Genomic DNA, 22,453 nt, shown 5'->3' with positions numbered 1-22,453 from the left:
CATAATTGGCGACTTTCCTTTATATTGTAAAATACGTAATAGGTCAGTTAGTAACATCATGCAATGAAAACAACTTTAACGCTTTAATTTCATTAAACAAATCATTGGGGTCTATATCCTTATTATTCTGATCTGTCGGTCGTTCTTCAAGGAAAGAACAATATTTTAAAAGATCGCTGTCCCTTAGTTTGAATATGTCTCTATCCGAAAATATTATCATTTTTAGAGAGCTTAAAGTTTGATCTAAAATTTAAAAAAAAAACTAATTTTAAAGGCGGTTTTTGTATCATGACGGGTCTCAACTCGATATTCATATCCAAACAGTTTTGATTTAAATTTCCTTTTAAACGTTGGTAACGGTGAAAAGTCTTCTTCAATTTCAAGAGAGACCACTTCCTTCGCTTTTACAAGAATTTCTTGAAATGATTGTCAGATCTATATTGCTGGAAGTGATCAACTAAATTTTTTAGGTAGATTTGGCAAACTTTAATATTAATAGGGCTTTTCATTCACAGTCATTTGTTTCGAGCTTCTGTCATATGTCGTATAATTCGTGTATATTAATACTATACACAGATTATAAAACATATGACAGAAGCTCGAAACAAATGACAATCGATAAAAAGCCCTATTGTAGCACTTTGCATTTGTTTGGTGACAATATTTATATGAAATAAAACGTCATGCCAAATAATAATTCCACAAATAAATTGAACATTTTGTATTCAACTTTTGTACTCAACTGTCTCAACTTTTATTTTAAAATAAGTTTTGTTTGTTTATTTTTGTAATTTTTGACCCTGTGTTTTGGCGCCCGTGTGCATTGCACAGTTTGCACATATGGTAGCGGGGGTCCTGTTCATGAACACATTTGGAAGTCGCGGACGGGACGAGGACTTGATTCAATCTTTAATGAGAATCTCAAGTCGTTTACCGTCTTGTTCGCGACGAGTAGCGTCCGCGATTCTCTAATGCGTTTCTGTCTTAATAAACACTTGTTATATTCCGTTCATCAATTATCTAGGACATACACAGAAAATGACTAACAACTGTATTATCTAATCTGGTAATTAAAAACAAAGCCCACGCTCACATACTCTTATCTTGAAGTTACGCAAATACAGGAAGCTTAATTAATTATACATGTTGACTTGACCTTTTAAAATTCAGATTTGACAGATAATTTTTACGTTACTTGATAGTTTACATTACGTAAATTTAATATTATACTTGATGTCACTTGCAAAATATTCTCAACAATCGTCAAATAAGACTGGAAAATTTTACAGGCAATTTGGCTGATGTGGAAGATAAACTAATGACATTTTTAAGCGAAAACAAAATTTTGTAGATTGGTGTTGTTGTTTGTTATGGACGGCATTTTTTCCTCCATAAGCAGGAAACAGTGCGTAATTACAGTTGGAAGGAATAGCAAAATACCACAGGCTTCCAGCCGGAGAGCCCGCAAGCAGAAGTAAACTAACATTTTTAACAAAATGTTTTCTTCTTCGGCCTGTTGGATCCACTCCTGGACAAAGGCCTCCCCATGAGTTCTTCACCCTTCTCTGCATTGTGCTATTTGGTGCCAGTTTCTCCTCACTTTTGCTTTGATCTCATCTAGCCATCATTTCTGGTCTTCCCGTTGGTTTTTCGTTCACCTTTCGTTGTTTTGCCTTGCCAAGTGTCCTACCCAGTTCCATTTCATTTGCGCAATTCTTTTAATTACATCTTCCACATTCGTCCTGCTTCGCACGTCCTCATTTCGTATATGTTCCCTCAGAGATATTCCTAACATAGCTCGTTCGATGGCCCTATGTGTCGTTCTTAATCTATTGGCTGATAACTCTGTAAGTGTCACGGTCTCCATTTCATAGGTAATAACTGGTACCTACAATACAACTGTTGAATACCCTATTCTTAAGATTTATTGGTATATCTTTGTTTTTCTACACATCACTGAGTCTTTCTACTGCTGCCAAAGTCATTCTAATTCTTCTAGTGATCTGTGCCATTTGGTTTTGTTTGCCTAGTTTGATAGTGTGACCTAGGTATACAGTGATGAGTGCGCTAAAAACCGGCAAAATAGCGTAAAAGACGGAAAACATCAAAAGACAAAAAGACTGTACGTTGCATTTTCTTCTAATGCCCATTCCTTTTTCGATCTCTCAGCTTATTTTCTGTAATTATTCTCAGAACTCTCAATCTCTGCCGTTTCCAGTACTAGTACTCTTTGTGTTGTGGCTGTTTCGGGTCTTGTTTCTGATGCATATGTCATTATTGGTCTTACACTGGCTTTATAAATTCTTGACTTCACCTCAGTGTTAATATGTCGGCTTCACCAAGCGCGGAAACAGGTGGAGGTCAACGGGTCCATGGACTCCCCTATTGTATTTAGTCTAAGTATTTATTATTTTTTTCTGTTAACTCTAAACTTTAAACCATCAGTACAACACTAAATTACACGACAACCGCTTCTAAAGAATTGAAAGAATCCATAAAATCTAATAAAACACCCTTATCTAAAAAATAATCTGCAGGCGCATTTGTTTGGGTACCGGTGGAACCATAAACAACGGAAATATTTTTCTCGATTCACAGAATAATAAAAATTATATTTTAAAATGCAAATACATTACACTGGGTATAAACCTTATCTCATGAAAAGTCACGTTTCAAATTTGTGATACAATAAAGATATAAAAATTTGTATTTTACTAGCTAATCCATAACCCATGCGTACCTACCCATTGATGGTAGAAAGGTGAATCTTTATGGTAAAGAACAACCAGTGAGATTAATAGTCGTGAATTGTCTATCAATCCTTTTGATACCGTAGGTATCTGGGATTATACAGGGTGTAACAAAAATACAGGTCATAAATTAAATCATATATTCTGGGATCAAAAATAGTTCGAATGAACCTAACTTACCTTAGTACAAATATGCACATAAAAAAGTTACAGCCCCTTGAAGTTACAAAATGCAAATCGATTTTTTCGAATATATCAAAAACTATTAGAGATTTTTTATTGAAAATGGACCTTCTTATGGCAGCATCATCTTGAAGAAAAATTATAGTAAAATTTGTGCACCCCATAAAAATTTTATGGGGGTTTTGATACCTTAAACCCCCCAAACTTTTGTGTACGTTCCAATTAAATTATTATTGTGGTACCATTAGTTAAATTCACTATTTTTAAAACTTTCTTGCCTCTTAGTATTTTTGAGATAAAACAGTTTTTATCGAGTTGTGGCTTCTTTTTTAATATGTTTACATAAAAATTTTATGGGGGTTTTGTTCCTTTAAACCCCCCAAATGGTTGTGTACGTTCGAATTAAACTATTACTGCAGTATCATTAGTTTAACACAGTGTTTTTAAAACTTTTTTGCCTCTTTATATTTTTTCGATAAGGCACCTTTTATCGAGATGTGGCTTCTTTTTTAATGTGGTTCAAAATATACCTAAAAATGTACATCATAAATAAATTTTCATATTATTACCAAGTCTCCATAATCGTACTTAACCATATACAAATATGTGGTGGATTTAACAAATATTCAAAATAACTCGATAAAAACTGACTTTACGAAAAAGTACTAAGAGGCAAAAAAGTTTTTAAAACATTGTGTTTAACTAATAGTACTACAATAATAATTAAATAGGAACGTACACAAAAGTTTGGGGGGGTTTAATGGAACAAAACCCCCATAAATTTTTTATAGGGTGCACAAATTTCACTATAATTTTTTTCTAAGATTTTCCTGCCATAATAATGCCACATGTCCCTTTTCAATAAAAAATCTCAAAAATAGTTTTCGATATATTGAAAAAAATCGATTTTTATTTTTTAACTTCAAAGGGCTGTAACTTTTTTTATGTGCACATTTGTACTGAGGTAAGTTAGGTCCAATCGAACTATTTTTGGTCCTAGAATAGGTGATTTAATTTATGACCTGTATTTTTGTTACACCCTGTATAGTGTATTTTATCCTTAGAGTAAGTGTGAGTCGTATGGCTAAATCTGGAAAATATAATATTTGTATTTGAGGTAAGTCTGGCCCCCCCTATTATGAATTTCTAGATCCGTGCCTGGGCTTCGCCATGTAGTGTTATTTGCTTTTTGTATTTCATCTCTCATTTTTTGTCCAGGTCTCCGGTTCTTTGCCGATTATGATTGTTTTAATTTTCTGAGTGAGATTGTCATATTAAATTGTTTTGCTTTGCATTTTGGGCTATCAATATTGCGTCGTCTGCGTAACAGAGTATTTTTACTCTGTTAGATATACATACCTACTTTTACTTTGTTTCCCATTCTGTATTCTCTTCCTTTGTTGACAGTTTAGATGATTTCATCCATGATTAAATTGAAGAGGATTGGGCTCAAACAGTCACTATGTCTCTTTGTGCACCTGTAGGAACAAAAAATTTGGTTGTGCTTTTGGATTCGATATTTAACAAAATCTACTTCAAACAATATTTATTTTACACAATTCCTTATACATTTTAAAAAATAATATAATACATAGATAACCATCTGAGCAGCAATCAAATCAACGCAAGTAGAAAAATCTCTTTACAGTTCACATTTATTACTTAATAATAGTTTTAATAGTTTTTTGTATCAGATTCAATACATCGACTTAAGTTTTCCTAGACAATGCGTTAATAACAAGATTGAGCATCACACAAAGATGTAGGACTATTGTTTATATTGTTTCATATTTCTAAATGCAAAGTGTCATGATTATTAAGGCCACGCTTATGTTGCGTGACTTCGTCAAGTGAAGGTGTGTCGCTATTCTCCCTTATAACTACTTAACACAAAAGAACCTGCACCTACCCTCAAATAATGCATTTGCTTTAAACATAATAATAATAGCCTCCCTTTTATATTTGGGATTATAGTAGGGTAGTCTGCTATCTCTGGGGCTACGCTTAAACCGCCTATTATTACCCCTGGTTTTACCGAAGGTACTCATTTTATTCAGATTGAGTCGACCTAGGGCCTATAGATATTTTTAAAAATGTATACATCTCCTCGCCAGTGCTGGGATTCGATCCCCGGACTTCTGCGTTGAAGTCAGACATCCTACCGCCCGAGTTAACCAGCCCTTTCTTCAAACATTATTTCTCTATAACGTACAGTTCTAGGAAGGACGAATCTCCAGTCAATATTGGACGAATTCGACTAATTTGATATAAAATTTAATTATCTCAATGCCGAAATGCGTTCACATTGTTATAAGAGTCCCCATGTTCTTCATTTTTTTTATATGTTCGACTAATGCCCGCTATAATGATATTTTTTGTATAAATACGAGTAATACGACACACCTAAATGAATAGAAATAAAAAAGCATACACTTGGGCCAACTATAATTATACGGAACTAGGTATGCTCTTGCGCATGCATCCGCTGTCGCATGACGTCAGATGAGAACCTCAATTCTTGGGGATCAATGCTAAACATAGGAAGAATTTTGTTTTATAATTATTTTTAGGGCAGTTTTACAGCGACAACTATTAAATGAATAGAAATAGAAAAGCATACACTTGGGCCAACTATAATTATACGGAACTAGGTATGCTCTACCTAGGTATAATGAATGAAACTACTAAATGAATAGAAATAGAAAAGCATACACTTGGGCCAACTATAATTATACGGAACTAGGAAGTTCGACATCCGCTGTCGCATGACGTCAGATGAGAACCTCAATTCTTGGGGATCAATGCTAAACATAGGAAGAATTTTGTTTTATAATTATTTTTAGGGCATTTTTACAGCGACAACTATTTAATATAATATTCTTCGTTTTCTGAAATCCTGAAGTAATTTCCGTAAGTATCTTTAGTCACGTGCCTTTTGTTTATATTTTTATAAGTAGCCACAGCACATCTCAGCATTTCCCCGCAAGTGTCGATTTATCAATAGCCTGTTAATTTACTGCATTTTACAAAATACTAAATAAAACAAATGGTATAAAAGTGACCTAGCTACTCAACGATACAAGCTAAAAACTAACAAAAAATGCAAAAATATACCAAATACGGGGCGTGATCCCTTGTTCCACACCTGGCCCACTTAATAAAATATTGGCAAATACTTCACTTTTATTTTCCCATCTATGTTCTAAGATGTGTACGATAGCTGGACCTCTGCAAATCACTGATTTAATGGACACAATTATTTGAACAAATTATTTTAATATGCAATTTGCAGGTTTTAGAAACAGTCGTTTGCCTATGGGAGCCAAATATGGAGAAAATGGCGGATGCTCAACTAATTCGAAGCCTACTTGAATTATTATAGTTATTGCAATGGAAGAACTAGGACTGTATGCGTTATCCTGATTGAAGATTAACACCCTAACATTACTTCTTCCTAATCTGTTAGACCTAGTTTTCAGAGTACACAGCTTCCCTCGTATAAACTAATAATTCACCTGTAATTATGGCACCCTTTTTTGGCAGGAACTACTAAAATTATAGCGTTTGAATTCCAAAATACAGCTAGCCTAATATTTCCCGCTCAAGATTGCGTCTTGAATTCTTTCGGGTGTGGTAAACTTCTTCATTGTTACTAATATTGCACGAAAATTTTCTTTGACTTATCTAAAACGCATTAAAAAATAAATGTACATGTCTTTTCGGTTGGTTTGGCTTTTATTCATGTTATCCATCTTGCTGATAATTTTTTTAAGTTCAATTTCAAATGAAGATACCAATTACTTCAATTATTTTTCTAATAGTAGTTTTATACGACTGTCTATAAAATAAAATTTTTGATTAAGTTTGACAGTCTATAACTTTCTTATTTGTACTCCGATTTTCAAGATTCTTTCATCAGTTTTTAGGTACATGTATTGATGTCGTTTGTTATTATTCCGGTAACAAAAATTTTTTGCTTAGATGGCATTATACGGGGGTGAATCGAAACGTTGTATTTTCTCCTAACTTTAAAAAATTCTCTGGAAAAATTGGAGAGTTGATTTTGTTTCATACTCCATTTGTATTATCCTGGAGGTATCGCTAAGGTTTTGTTTTTTGAATTATCCAAATATCTCTTTTCTTCTAAGAGCTGTAAATAAAAACACTGCTTTGATGATTTTTTTAATTAGAAATATCAAACGCACTAAAATTAACAAAACAAAACGAACAACAAAACAAAACAGTTCAATAGCGGGTATGTCCATCTCTTGCAGCAACGACTGCTCGCAATATGTTTGGCATCGAATAAAGATGTGTTATCCTTACCTGAGGAATAGCCCGATATTCCTCTACCAGGGCCATAACTGTACCAAATTTTCTGGAGGCCTAGGATGACGGCGAATAGCTTTTTTAATTCATCCCATAAATGCTCAATAGGATTGAGATCTGGGCTGCATGCGGGCCATTCTAATCTTATCAATCCAACCTCTATTTTATGAGTACATCAGTGTTTTATTTACAAAAAATCGTACAGCTCTTACAAGAAAAGAGATATTCGGATAATTCAAAAAACAAAATTTCAGCGATGTCTCCGGGATACTATGACATGAAACAAAATCAGCTCTTCCATTTTTCCACAGAATTTTTTAAAGTTAGGAGAAAATACAACGCTTCCATTCACCCTTGTATAATGCCATGCAAGCAAAATTTTTGTTTTACCGGAAACGATTTCAATACATGTACCTACAAACTGGTGCAAGAATCTTAAAAATCGGAGCACAAATAATAAAGTTACAAATAGTCAAACTTAATCAAACATTTTGGGTGGCGGAATTTTGTGCCGGTGAGTGTATATTCACTACGCTTCAAAATTAACACACCACCTTAAATGAGGTACCATAAGTTTGGAGCTATTTTTCTCCTGAAACATTGATTGAACTTTGATGATTTTTATTTGATATTAAGTACGGGTATAGGTATATTTCTAAGGAATTATTGTACCAATAATTTCTGAGAAATATCAACGTTTTACCTCCCATATTTATACAGGGTGTAAAAATAAATTTGTGTTTTTTCATCGTATTTTACAACACCCTGTGGTGGACGTTATTAGAAACAAAAGCTGCATTGTATACATATTGTGAAAGAGGTTTAACTTTTCTCAACATTCTGCCCTGTGATGGATGACCGAAGTTATCGTTAACGTAAAGTTATCCTGTAGTTATGTTATAACCATCGAATTGGTGTGATCTATCATACTTAACTTAACTTTTTGCGTTATTTCATGACAGTTCTTGAGTTATCTGGTCACTTTATAACGCGACGTTAAACCTCAAGTTATGAGATAACTCTGTAGTTATGCAAGGTTAGGTTCATCTTTTGACTTATTTTTAGACAGAAATCAAGTGAATTTAGAAGCTAGTAATTTAATAATTAAGAATAGAAGGGTAATACAATTTTAAAAATTATACAAAATCAAATCGAGCGATATAAGTTGAAATTTTATTTTAAGTACCTACTGAGCTTTCTATCCCGAGTTGCCAGATGATATTTTATAAATCCCCCACTTAGAAACTGAAATTCCCTGAAATTGAAGCTCAAATACCCCAAAGTCCCCAAATTTAAATTGTTGCCGCATTTTAATAAATTACTAGTCAAATGAAGAACAGTAAAGCAAAATTCATACTACAATATCAACGAGGGCCATGGAAATAATTCATAGTTCCTATCGTCTTCGATTATATGGGAGTATAATATACAGTTCTATGTACATTCGCAAATTTAATTTACCATGACCCCTTAAAATCATCCATAATTTTCCGCCCCCAAAAAATCCCACTACAATTTCTGCTTAGAAAAATTTCAATAGACGCTTTCAAATTAACCCAAAATTTTGGGAAAACACACCAATCCGGCAACCCTGTTTCTATCTACCGTTTGAAAGCAACTTAGAAACACCAAAGAATACTCCATCCAACAAGAAGCGAAAGCATCGACTATTTCACGATCCAAATTTCTTTGCGCATGTACGATCCGGCATGTTTCATGTATTATTTCTTATATCTCAACCTAACCCCTACAGCTGTTTGTTGTAAAATTATTGTGTTGTTTAATCTTTTCTAATTGTAGAAAAAAGGATAATACTATTAAACATATCTATTGTTAAAATAAACTCTCATTGTGATGGCTCCACGCAAAGGTGGATTTTCTTGTGTGGTTCGTACTGGGACGCCCCACTAGATCGTGAACAAATAATTCTCTTTTCAGTACCGAGAAATCGTAGCAGGTAAACGATCGTAGGGGTAGGGCAATGAGAGAAAGTTCTTTTTAAACATTTATGTGATTCCATATACGTACCTATCTATTAAAATTATTTATTCCCAGATTTTTAATTAAGCTTTTAAAAAAAAACAATTTAAACATAGCTATTTAGTGTTTAATTTAATTTGCAACAGTATAAATTTAGTGTACGGTTCTAGAAATAAAGGTCATTTTGAATTTATGCAAGGCAGGTCCACAACATCAATTTTTATTTTATGACAGCCGAGGGAAAAACTTATGAGTGGAAGAGAAAGACTTGCACATAGTGTTTATTAATGTTGGGAAGGCATATAGCAAAGTTACCAGAAACCTAATGGTACTAAGTAGGAAAGGAGTGCCGGCTGAATATGTGAGAGTGGTATAAAAAATGTATCAGAAGGTAACAATTAGAGAGAGCAAATGCAGCTGAAACTGGAAAATTTTGTGTGAAAGCAGAGCTTCATTAGGGTTAGGTTAAGTTCCGTATTGAATCCGCAGTTATTAATAACTAGGACTAGCGAATAACTAGAAAAGATAATGTTAGGAATCAGTATATACGAAAAAATTGGGTGTGGATCCTATTGGAAACAAAATAAGAAACAGGTTAAGGTGGCTAGATGCTAGATCTGATGTCTTCTTCCTTTTATATAGGCAGTTCTGCCTGTTTTTCTTCAACGGTGCATTTCATTCTGTCCCTAAATTGTCATTACAGCTTTTCCTTGGGCGTCCTATACTTCTTCTGCCTAACGGTGACTTGTCCCTTACTATCCTTGATTCAAACATCCTGCTTATATGTTTAATCCACTCTTCTTTACCCAGGTATTTATATTGTCCACCTCACATATGCGGCTGATTTCCTCACTTTTTACCCTGTCCTGTAGTACTTTTCCAGCAATCCTTCTTAAGATCTTCATTTGGTTGGTCTCCAGATGTTTTTGTGTTTTGCTTGTATCTGGTCTTGTTTCAGCCTTATAAGTCATAACTGGCCTAATAACTGACATATATTTGGGCCTTTGTTTTGCACTCTTACGTGTTTGTTTTTCCAAATTGTGCCGTTTAGGCATCGGCCGTTCTACTGGCTTTAATTATTTGTTCTTTTACCTCTTCTTCGATATTGTTTTCAGCTGATAGATTAATTCCCAAGTATTAGATGCTAGATGTGATGAGATATATCCAGGCGAGTTGAATTTGGTACAGTACAACCAGAGTTTCCAGAAACCTCAGATGTACAGAAAGAAATCGAAGGTGAATAAAGTCATTCTAGCCTCCGCCGCAGAGTTTCCTCGTGCAGCGAGAATATGGTGGTGTTGGAGGTCAATAGACATTCAAAGAAATTTCTCAAAAGGAAACAAAAAAAAATGATCAATCTAAGACAAAGTTAATAGAAAATTTGAAAGTATAATTCTGTCCTAAGTAAAAAGGTCTTGGGTCAAAAATATCTATTTTTCAAGTTTTTAGTACGAAAAAAAGTAATAGAAATCGATAGAAATTTTAATCTCTATTTTGAAATTAACTATTAAATTAAACTAAGCATCAGAAATCCATCACGTTTACATAAGTTTACAAAACTTAGTCAAAATCGATATTTTTAACTTAAAACCTTTTTACTTATCAGTGCAAAATTTATATATGGGTTATATTAAATTTTACAGAAAAAAATACAATTCATATTAATAGATCAACTTAAAAACACTATAGTTTTAATTATTACTTTGTTTCTCAGTGTAACTCAAATTTCCTACAGTTTTGAACGAATTCCTCATTACTTTTCTTAGTGTAGTGTGAAGTATTACCCCTACCATTCTCCGACCGATATTTCTGTCCCCTGAACATCAAAGGAGCCGACAGGTGCTTTCGCTTCTTGTTGGATGGAGTATTCTTTGGAAACACCAAGGAACCCAAACAGCTGATTGCTGTTCGGTCATCGGCAGTAGCCGACGACGGGTATGTTCGGAACAATCTCTCGCGCTCACTCCAACTTGTACTATTTGTACATAAGGTTTCTCTTTGTTACTTCAAAATTTGTTCCTCAAAACTTCTTTCTGATATAACGTTGATGATATAACTATCTCATAACTGCGAGCGATACATCACACCAAATTTTACCTATATAGTTATGGGCACGTTATTCCTGAGAGTTATCTTAACTTTAACTCAAACGTTAAACTTAACTTCGGTCATCCATCACACGACTGATTGTCATAAAATAGCTCACTCTTTACCAAAGATTATACAGGCAAGAAATTTTCTAGTCTGAGTCTACAAAAATAGGTTACTATGCGACGTAAAGATAAATAAGATAATATTTTTTATTTAAAACTGGGTCAGGGGCGGAGCAAAGGGATAAACTCTCGTAGGTGGGATACGTAAAACTATAAAATCTTAATATTTTGGCAGTTTTAATTACGTGAAAGAGAATGAAAAATAAGTAGGTACACATCATATTACTGAATCTGATACTTACTACACACGAACAATCCTTAACGAGATAAAAAACAGATATATTTCACCCTGTTCTAGATCATTCCATAAACATATATTTCCACAACTATAAGCTCTTTTGCAGATATTACACCATAACAATATATCACTTTTAAAAATAAATACAAACGTTACATTTAATTATTTGGAATGAGTATATACGCCTATCTATGTAAAACTACAACAACTATTCGTTTTTCTCGCTGTCTTGTAGAATGCCTTGGACTGTATGCTTAAACCTTCCGACTTGCTCACTAAGTCGTCTAGTTTCTCGCCTCGTTCCAAAACTGCTTGTATGGTATTATGCTGCAAAAGAGAGAGTAAAGAGATATGTGAAAAGCACAGGTCAATTTCTATAGAACGTAGAGATTCTAACAGATTACATCAGCACAAAGTTTGGATTTCATCCAAACCAATATAGTTTATAAAAACGATTTAACATCAGTATCCCGAATAAAGTACGTGCCTCCTAGCGGCGGGATACGGGCAACAATATAATGGGTCTATTGAATAAAAAGAAGTATTTGCTTTTACTTCCTCGCATTTAAGTATTTACTCATTAGTAATTGAACAAAGCATTAAAGAAATGACTTTATTCAAGTAGTATTAAGTAAATACTTAAATAATTGTAAGTAAAAGCAAATACTTCTTTTTATTCAATAGACCCATTGGCTTATAGGGTAGTCCTTACAGTAGGGATCCTGGCCTATACAGAAAAATGCAGGCGGGTGTGGGGTAATACTGCACTTTGGCTGCATTGGTGGTGTATTGGTTAAACGTGCAGGGCAGGGTATGGTGCTGATAGAAAAGGCATTCAGGCATCAAATATCCAAACAAAATCTTTTCAGGCCATAATAATGAAAAGACCTTCTCCAATTATATAAAAAACTTATATTGAAATGATGGCATCTCCTGAGGTAAAATGTGCCGGAAGTAAAATGAGCCTCCGTTCGGATTTCCGGGTGAGGACTATCTCAGGGGGAACACCATTGCAGGTTAGAAAAATCAGGATAGGGTCGTGGAATCTTGGTAGTCTTACAGGTAAGAGTCTGGAGTTAGTGGATGCGCTCAAACGAAGGAGAGTTCAAATTGCTTGCATTCAAGAAAGTAGGTGGAAAGGACAAAGGGCAAAAGAACTAGGTGAAGGATACAAATTGTGGTATACAGGGAGTAGTAACACTAGAAATGGAGTTGGTATAATTGCTGATAGTGAAATGAAAGATAACGTAGTGGAAGTTGTAAGAACGAGTGATAGAATGATGTCAGTGAAATTTGTAATTGATAAAGAGGTATTGAATGTTGTGTGTGTGTCTGTATGCTCCTCAAACAGGCCTGGGTGAGAATGAAAGAAGAGCTTTCTATGACCAATTAGGAGACGTCCTGAGTGATATTCCGTCAGAGGAGAAAGTTATAATAGGAGGTGATTTCAATGCACATGTGGGCCAAGCCAAGGCAGGATACGAAGCAATACATGGGGGATTAGGCTTTGGAACTACAAATGAAGCTGGAGATGATATGCTTGAATTAGCAACAGCACTAGATATGGCGATTGTTAACACATTCTTTAAAAAAAGAGAAACACAACTTATTACGTACAAAAGTGGACAACATTAGACTAAGACCCAAGTAGACTATTTCATGATAAGGAAAGAAGACATACGTGAATGCAAGGACTGCAAGGTAATAGTTAGTGAGACAGTAAGCCAACAACATAAGTTGCTTGTTTTGGACATCGAAGTAAAAAGTGAAACTAAACCAAAATATCGGAGAGGACCACAAAAAATCAAGTGGTGGATGCTAAAAGATGAGAAAGAAGGCTTATTCAGGGAAAGAATAGTAGAGAAAATATGTTGGAACATGAAAGGAAGCCCTAGGAGACTACTATTGAAATACTGGGGAAAACGTCAGGAAAAAAGTTTGAGGATAAAGAGACTTGGTGGTGGTCAACCGAAGTTCAAGGAAAAATAAAAGAGAAGGGAAAATTATATAAAAAGTGGCAAGAAACCAGATCCAACACGGATCTTCAAAACTATATGGTCGCGAAAAAAGAAGCGAAAGTAGCAGTAGCAAAAGCTAAAGCAGAAGCGTATTCAAACTTATACGATCAACTTGATACCAGGGAAGGCGAAAGAGAGCAAAGAAAGCAAAAGATTTTAATTAGATTAGATGTATCCGAGATGAAAATAATAAAATACTAGTTCACGAAAAGGATGTCAAAAAGAGATGGAGAAAGTACTTTGACAGCTTATTAAATGAAGAATTTGACAGACAGCCTGTGGAGTAAACGGAGACAGTAGCAGCAATGGTCACCAAAATAACAAACGAGGAAGTGGCTCAAGCGCTTCAAAAAATAAAGAAAGGAAAAGCGGTAGGACCAGATGATATTCCTGGGGAAGTATGGAAAGCATTGGGAGAGACAGGAACAAGGTGGCTGGCAGGTTTATTTAATAGAATTATGGAAGTTGTATAAATGCCAGACGAATGGAGAAGCAGTATACTAGTACCTGTCTACCAAAACAAGGGAGATATACAGCAGTGTACAAACTACAGGGCTATAAAACTGCTTAGCCACACGATGAAAATATGGGAGAGAGTAATTGATAGACGGATACGTGAAGAGACCGACATATCCGAGAATCAATTTGGCTTTATGCAGGGCAGATCAACAACAGACCCAATTTTCATTATAAGGCAGTTGATGGAAAAATACAGGAGAAAAATTTCATGTGAAAGTAGGATTGCACCAAGGCTCGGTGCTTAGTCCGTATTTATTCTCATTAGTTTTGGACCAGATAACAGCGAAACTACAGGGTAACATTCCATGGTGCTTAATGTATGCTGATGATGTCGTGTTAATAGGAAATAGTGAAAGAGACTTAGAACAAAAACTGGAACAGTGGTCACGAGCTCTGGGTATCTTTGGAAGGTGAACTGATTGTAAAAAGCAATAGTTTTAAGTACCTGGGATCGGTATTACAGAGTAATGGGGAAATAGATGGAGATGCATGCAGTAGAATTAGGGCTGGATGGATGAAGTGGAATAAAGCAAGTGGTGTGTTGTGTGACAGAAAAGTTCCTTCTTCTTCTTCTTAGCCTTCTATCGTCCACGTTTGGACATAGGCCTCTCCCAACTCCTTCCATCGGTCTCTATCCTGAGCAACATATTTCCAATTCGTTCCGGCTACTCTTTTAATATCATCAACCCATCTCATCTGTGGTCTTCCTCTCGGTCGTTTACTTTGGTAAGGTCTCCAATGTTGTATCGTTGCATTCCAACGTTGGTCTTTTTGTCTAACAGTGTGGCCTGCGAAGCTCCATTTAAGTTTGGCAACTTTTGTTGTTATGTCCTCGACTTTTGTTTTTGATCTTACCCAGTCGTTCCTCTTTTTATCTGACAGTCGTATACCTAACATTGCTCTTTCCATAGCTCTTTGTGTTGTGGCTAGTTTATTCATATTTGCCTTGGTTAGGGTCCAGGTTTGACACCCATATGTCATGATAGGAAGGATGCACTGGTTGAACACTTTGGTTCTCAAATATTGAGGTATTTTGCGGTTCTTAAGTATCCAACCAAGTTTTACAAATCCTGCCCATGCTAGTCTTGCTCTTCTATTAATTTCCGCACTTTGGTTTTCTTTGTCTAGTTTCAGGATTTGGCCTAGGTAGATATATTCCTGGATTTTTTCTATCTCACTGCCATTTATAGTTATGCGTCTGGGGTCATCTGTGTTTGTCATTATTTTTGTTTTCTTCATGTTCATTTTCAGGCCGACGTATTGGGAGCTGCCTGCGAGTTCCTCCATCATAATTTGCAGTTCCTCGAATGAGCTCGCTATAATCACAATGTCGTCAGCGAATCTGAGGTGGTTTAGCTTCTTGCCATTAACGTTAATGCCATAGGTTGACCAATTTGTCGTTTTGAAGACGTCTTCTAGTGCTAGGTTGAAAAGCTTTGGCGATATTACGTCTCCTTGTCTCACGCCTCTCTTAATAGGGATGGGATTTGTATTTTCGTCTAGTTGTACTATCATAGTTGCATTTTCATATATATTATGTATTAGTTGTCTATATCTCGAATCTATTCTACAATTATTAATAGCTTGTTCTATCGCCCACATCTCGATACTATCAAACGCCTTTTCATAGTCTACGAAGGCAAGAAATACGGGTAGTTGGTATTCATTTGCCTTCTCTATCAATGTTCTCATTGTCAGCAGATGGTCTGATGTACTATATCCTTTGCGGAAGCCAGCCTGAAAAGTTCCAATGAAGCTAAAAGGAAAATTCTATAAAACAGCCATAAGACCGGCTATGATGTACGGAACTGAATGTTGGGCAGTGAAAAAGAAAGAGGAACAACGAATGCATGTGGCGGAGATGAGAATGCTTAGATGGATGAGTGGAGTGACAAGAAAGGATAAAATTAAAAATGAGTATATTGGGGGCAGTCTAGGTGTGGCACCAATTGATGCCAAAATGAGAGAGCATAGGTTGAGATGGTTTGGTCATGTTCAACGTCGAGACGTTAATCATCCAATACGAAGAGTAGCTGAAGTGCAGATTCCTGGAAGGAGTAGGAGAGGAAGGCCAAAGAAGACGTGGGGGGAGACGATTAGGCAGGACATGTTGGTAAATGGGATTAATATTGATAATATGACCCAGGATAGAATTGTGTGGAGAAATGCAATTAGGGAAGCCGACCCCGCATAGGGATAAGGCAAAGAGAATGATGATGAAATACGATTTAACATCAAAGGTCCAAGGTGAGGTCCCTCAGGAACACCAGAATGAGCAAAAATGGGATTAGATAAGTGGTTCTTAATTTTAACTATCTGACTTCTGTTACTAAGGCAACTTGATAATTATGAGTTAAGCTATATTGGAAAATTCACTCTAATTTTCTGATAATAGCGGCATGGCATTATATCCTATCCCTACCAAAGGCATAAGTGAAATCAGGATAAACAACATCCATTATTTGACTGCCACTCTCTACTGAATTAATTTTATCATTTTGGAATAACAAGAGATTAGCTACTGTGGACCTCCCAGTGACAAAACCACGCTGCTCACCAATGATACTCAGGCCTATTCTGTAACTACAAATCGAATAGAAATGAGTTAAATCGAATAGAGGTCAGCAAGTCGGATCGAAATTTGTAGGAATTGGTATTTTGTAATTCATCTCGGCCTCTACTATCCGAACGTTGGGTAGAAATTGATTTCTACAACACAAGCCCTGTCGAGATCATATTTTGACATCGTAATTGGTCTTGACGCTTGCGCAGTGGCATTATTGTTGTTTTGACGTTTAATTGTTAAATTAATTAGCGATTTTAGCCTGTGTTGTTATTTATGTACATCATTGTATATTTAATTTTATATACTATTATGCTCTATGTTTTCTCTGTTATGAGATTGATCAGCTTTTTATTAATTCGAATAATTAATGAATTATTTTAATTACTACTCAAAATACAAAATTTTAATAAAACTTTCCAATAAAATTTATTCTCAGGGCTAATTGATTTTAATGTATTACCTTTAGTCTGTGGCTTCTAGTATTTCTCGTTACTCACTTCATCCAGGACAAAACTTTCAAAAGGAAAATAAATGTACTCAAAATCATAGAAATTCTATAAGTATTATTTATTTAAATATACGATTTAAAATGTACGCTAAAACTCAATTTTGTTGTAAAAATTTCTTATCTAATAAAATTAATCTTTAATTCTACTATCTCCTTTTTTTAAAAAATTTTCATTTAAAAGATTCTGTAGAATTTATTATAAAAAAAAAAACAAAATTTAATTTTCACCTTCTAAATAGATTACTTATATCTTCTATGAATTTATAAATGAATGAATTATGCTGTAACTGTTAAATTAAAACAAATATGGTATGTAATATAAAACAACTCTCTCCTTTTCATACATAATCTGAATCTTCTATACTTCTTATCATGTTGTCCTCGACAACATGATATCATGTCTTATCGTGTTGTCCTCGATCCCCCCACACGTGCTCCTTCGGATGCTGCGACGGTTCTTCTCTTCCATCTGCTTCACCAACAAACAGCACTCGTTCGAAATCTCTCCTCAATTTAGTCTCTGACTCGGTACAAACAATATCAATCTTTATAATTACAAGATTTTTTCTCAGCTCGTTATCTTGTGCAAAATTGATACAAACCGGCTACTCGTTTCAGATAGAAACTGGAATCTATTCGGACACGAATCTGCTTACACGGCCACCAAATTAACCACTTCACACAAAATCACTACTTCTTTCCGAACTGAACTGCTCTCTTCAGATCTTAATTACACAGTAAATCTTTTTCCTTCATCCATCTGAGACTCAAACACTCTACTCCCCTCCATCAGTCTCCTAGCCAATCACAAGCATTCTCTCTACACATTACATCCCTACTTTCCTTTCTTAAAAACAAATAGTGTTGTATATAAATTTCCCGTCTTGTCAAATTCCAGGAGATACCAAAATTAATTTTTTTCTTGCATGCTAGAAAAACCCTATATTCTAAACTAAACAATTTTGTTTACCAACGTTATTTCCTGGGAAGCATTTAAAAACGTTCTATTGTTCACGTCAACCGCAAATACATCCACTTTCTAAAACCGATCGTAATTTAGTTCTATTGTTCTTGAATTGTTAAGTCCGTTCGTAGAATCTTAACCACTAACGTTTTTCACTTTCCACGAAACACTGCTTACGACTAAAATATATTATTATTTACAAATTTTGGCCATATACAGAGCGATGAAAATCTACGATCTCGTAGATTACTCCTGAAAATTTGAAATAAAATTAATTTTCTACATTCTTCCCATAAAAATTATATAACAATACTTATCAATAAATATTCGGCATCAAGGTTAATAGAAATCATTAAACATTTTAAGAATTGCTACTCTAATTAATTTACTAGTAGAATATGTAGATCTGCACGTATCTAGTGTGTTTCAAACGAAAAATCAAAACTTTTCTTAGGGAAAAACTTACTTTTAATGTGCAATAATATTGTATGTTCTGAGATAAAGTCTACTATGTAATTTAAATGATCAGCAGAGGTTTTTTTCTTAGATGTTTATGTTCCCAATCGGTGTTCCACTTGCCATTTTTTATTCTTGTTGTGCTGAATTTGTCAAACTGAACCAAAACCATCCAAAACAAACCAAAATTTCTTCTTTTTTTGATAAATTCTTCACATAGAACACTTATTTCACTTTGCAGTGCGGTGTTGCCACTTCCTCCTGAGTGCGTCAAATAGAAGTTGGCATTTTCGATTTACACTGATTACGATGTGAGTTACGGAATACCAATCCAAACACGAAAACGACGCGACAGATATCCAAAATTCCGATTTCCGGTAATTAAGATCATTTAGGGTCATAGGGTCATTCTATTCGATATGTTAAAAGTTACAGAATAGGGCTGAATATCCTTACAATGCCAAGAAAGAAATTTTGTCACAAGTAGTTCAAACAAGTTGGGAACCACACTTAGTGTGGTTCCCAACACTCCCAACAGTGTGACAAAACTGTTTTTGCATGTGTTTGGAAAAATTTCAGTTACAGGTGACTGATTAAACAACATAAAAATGGGTTTACTCAAATTATAAATACACCTTATGAGAAGGGATCTTATCCTTTAAACTTTAAATACCTGAGAGTACATCTGCAAGAGTTATGTTATAGACAGGAATGTTAACAGCAGCTAAATGAACAGAATCAGAAAGATTACCAATATTCAAATCTTCATTAGTGTAAACAAAAGAAAACTGAGATGCAAAAAGTTAGCTATTCCAGATCCAGTACCACAGCACTGTAATTAATATTTTGGTCCAAACGAGCAACATAAGCTTTATAACACTTTCTAGTCAAGTTTTTTTACATTGAGACAGTAAATTAGAAAAAACAATGTAAGTACATAGTTGTTTTGGGAATGAAAATTTTTGAAGTTCATATGAGCCTTCTTTTTTTTCAATATGCCATGTTTGAGACAGGGAGGATACCATTGAAGAAAGCTAGAAAAACAAACTTTTTAAAAGAGAAAAATTTTTGCAATATCCATTATTTTTTTTCCTTCCTTTATGATGACTGCAGGAACTAAACCCATTTGCCAAACTACACTTATCGTTGTTCTTAATATGTCTGTGACATAATTATATAATTTAATAATACCAATATTGATACCTGATAAAAAATTTTATGGTAGTTGTAATACATTTCAACATTATTCAATATTATGTCTGTACCAAATTATATAGTTGTAATTAAATACCACAAATAATCAATAAACAATAATAAAGTATAGATAAATTTGAGACAAATTAAATATTTTGTTATCATGCTTCAGTTCTGCATATACCCATTTAGTAATCAATATAGCGCATATTGCAAAAGATAATACTTTTTTTAACTAAACAATATATTCTGGAATATTAGCTCCTAATATTTCATCTATACAGTAGAGCGTCGCTAATCCGAACGCAAAAAAAAATTATAAAATTAAAAAATATGATCGTGGACCGAATTTTTGGATTTAATATGACAATATAGGCAAAATATGACCGCGGATTTTTGTTTTGTTTATGCAGAAATACATACAATATATTTGTTTATTATGCAGGTGTTTTATTCCTTGTAACTAAAACGTATGTACATATGTACATATGTACTATGTTTATGAGCTTTGTATTTTGAACATAATAATATGTTCGATAATCCGAACAATTTGGTAATCTGAACTACCCCTGTACCAATTAGTTCGGATTATCGACGCTCTACTGTACTTTGTTTCACATTAAGAACGGAACATTGCACTTATGTGAGATCAGTGTTGCCAAACCTCTCGGGCACAGGTGGCTACTCGACTGCTGATATATGATTCATTCTAATCAGTATGGCATGGCATTCGCTCGCTTCTATCGTCCATAAGAAATTCATTGGCCTATCTAAGCAACGTTTCGTTCTTAATGTGAAATGTTCTATAAGTAAATCAATAATTCTTACCAAAATAATCTTCGTTTCATCAAGATCTTCTTGAATTTTTGTAATAGCATCTGCTTCTCTAGGATTTTGATATTTCGCTAAGTAGGTATTTAATTGTGGAAATGGTACATCTCTCTCCTCAAGGCTGGGCCAGTTAGCTGCAGGAATTTTGGCACCAAATTCGTCTAGTATTTTTGTTATTAGTGTGTGAGAAACCCTTGATGGGTATTCATGATCAGTTATGATAACACCAGCTAAGTTATCAGCTCGTACATATACATGACACAAATATTCTAAAAGAAAGTACGAATTAATAATAATTTTATTACAAATAGTCACGGGGGATCAGTCGAAAAGCAGACCAGAATCGACATTTCCCATAGGAGTCTACTTTTTTGCTGAAATAAAAGCAAAATTATATAAAAATTATATATAGTGGAGGTTTTTGATACTTTTTATATTTTTTGGGCAATTTATAATATATTTACTGATTGAAAGAAATTTTCTTCAACAGGATTTGCTATTTCAGTGGCCAATGGTATGTGAAAAACATAAACAAACTACTAATTTACCGACTTCTCCCCCATCTCCCCCTCCCCAAACCGGATGCTCAAAATGGTGTAACTTTTTACTGAATAATATGTGGACCATATAGAACAATTTGGTGTTGGTAAAACTCCATTTTTCGCACTTTTTCCCAATTACTATTTTTAAACAATAAACATTAAATTTTCAATTTATAGCAAGTCAAATACTGTTTAAAATTGCAAAGCAAGACTTGGTTAGCACATTCACAGACACGACTGCATATGAAGTCACTTAGTCCATAAGATGTGGCTACATGTGAAGTGTGTCCGTGAATGTGTTAAAAATTGAGCACAAGGTTTGTGGCTGGCTCATATCATGATTATTGATATAAGGTAGATCCTGAAATGATTCCAGCAAAAGAATACACTCCTATGAAATTGTCAAATTCAAAACAGACCCCACCTAGACTGGGGTGACCAAACTTTCAATAAAAACGGGATTGTCCCGACTTTTAAACTGCAAAGTCTTTGTTATTAGGTATTTATTACATGCCCCACATTTTAAATTAAATTACATGTTCATAGGTAAATTGAAAAAGATTTATGTCTCAAATTAGCTAAAAATGGCATGTTTAAATGATTACGTCTCTATGAGGCCCCTGAAGAGTATCCCCAAACCCTCTTTGGATGTGTCTTGTTTTCTCAAGTTTATGATTTGGTCACCCTAGTCTAGACTAATGAATATACAGTGAAATCGAACCTCCTTCTTTAACACTCTGCCTTGAGGCTGGTATTGTTCTTTCCACTATGGTTTTGCAAAAGAATGACATGAACTCCTGAATTGACCCTCTTTGGAAAAAGCTGAAGCTTTGAAGTTCGAAGGCTGATTTCAACCAGGTTGCAGTTGTTGGTCCTTTGTATAAAACACTGAGACAATATATTTTCACCATTGTTTATTAATGTTTTTTTGACTAATACCAAAATACTATCAGATCATAACATAACCTTTCAATATGGTACACACCTAAACTACACTTTCTCAAAAACTTAACATGTATAATTAACAAATGTATTCAATATTGTAAAATAATTAGGAACCACTTTCACTAAAATCTAATACATTAAAAATTATGTCAAAACTGGCACTGACAAATAATTTAATCTTCGAACTTTCAACTTCAATTCTCCCCACTTGCCCCAC

The 22,453-nt window shown here is 34.5% G+C and overlaps 1 protein-coding gene across 1 annotated transcript; it reads right to left on the bottom strand.

Annotated features, from left to right (window-relative positions):
* Positions 1-4,464: 4,464 nt before the first annotated feature.
* LOC114324613 (synaptobrevin homolog YKT6) lies at positions 4,465-22,453 on the bottom strand. The gene is made up of 3 exons (XM_028272481.2): positions 22,013-22,453; positions 20,747-21,018; positions 4,465-12,020 (listed from the first exon to the last, which is right to left on the bottom strand). The coding sequence occupies exons 1-3, from the start codon at positions 22,200-22,202 to the stop codon at positions 11,883-11,885; spliced, it is 600 nt and encodes a 199-aa protein (XP_028128282.1). The 5' UTR covers positions 22,203-22,453; the 3' UTR covers positions 4,465-11,882.

The sequence above is a fragment of the Diabrotica virgifera genome, chromosome 1, assembly GCF_917563875.1.
Source record: "Diabrotica virgifera virgifera chromosome 1, PGI_DIABVI_V3a".
In the NCBI taxonomy this organism is placed as follows: domain Eukaryota; kingdom Metazoa; phylum Arthropoda; class Insecta; order Coleoptera; family Chrysomelidae; genus Diabrotica; species Diabrotica virgifera.
This window is presented reverse-complemented; position numbering and strand designations above follow the sequence as displayed.

Bases quoted from the DNA above. Each gene is read 5' to 3' on its own strand.
- LOC114324613 (XM_028272481.2), bottom strand. From the start codon at position 22,202: ATGGTGAAAATATATTGTCTCAGTGTTTTATACAAAGGACCAACAACT. The intron at 21,019-22,012 runs GTTCGATTTCAC...ACTTTCTTTTAG, and splicing joins GCAGAGTGTTAAAGAAGGAG to AATATTTGTGTCATGTATAT. The intron at 12,021-20,746 runs GTAAGAATTATT...TCTCTTTTGCAG, and splicing joins ATGAAACGAAGATTATTTTG to CATAATACCATACAAGCAGT.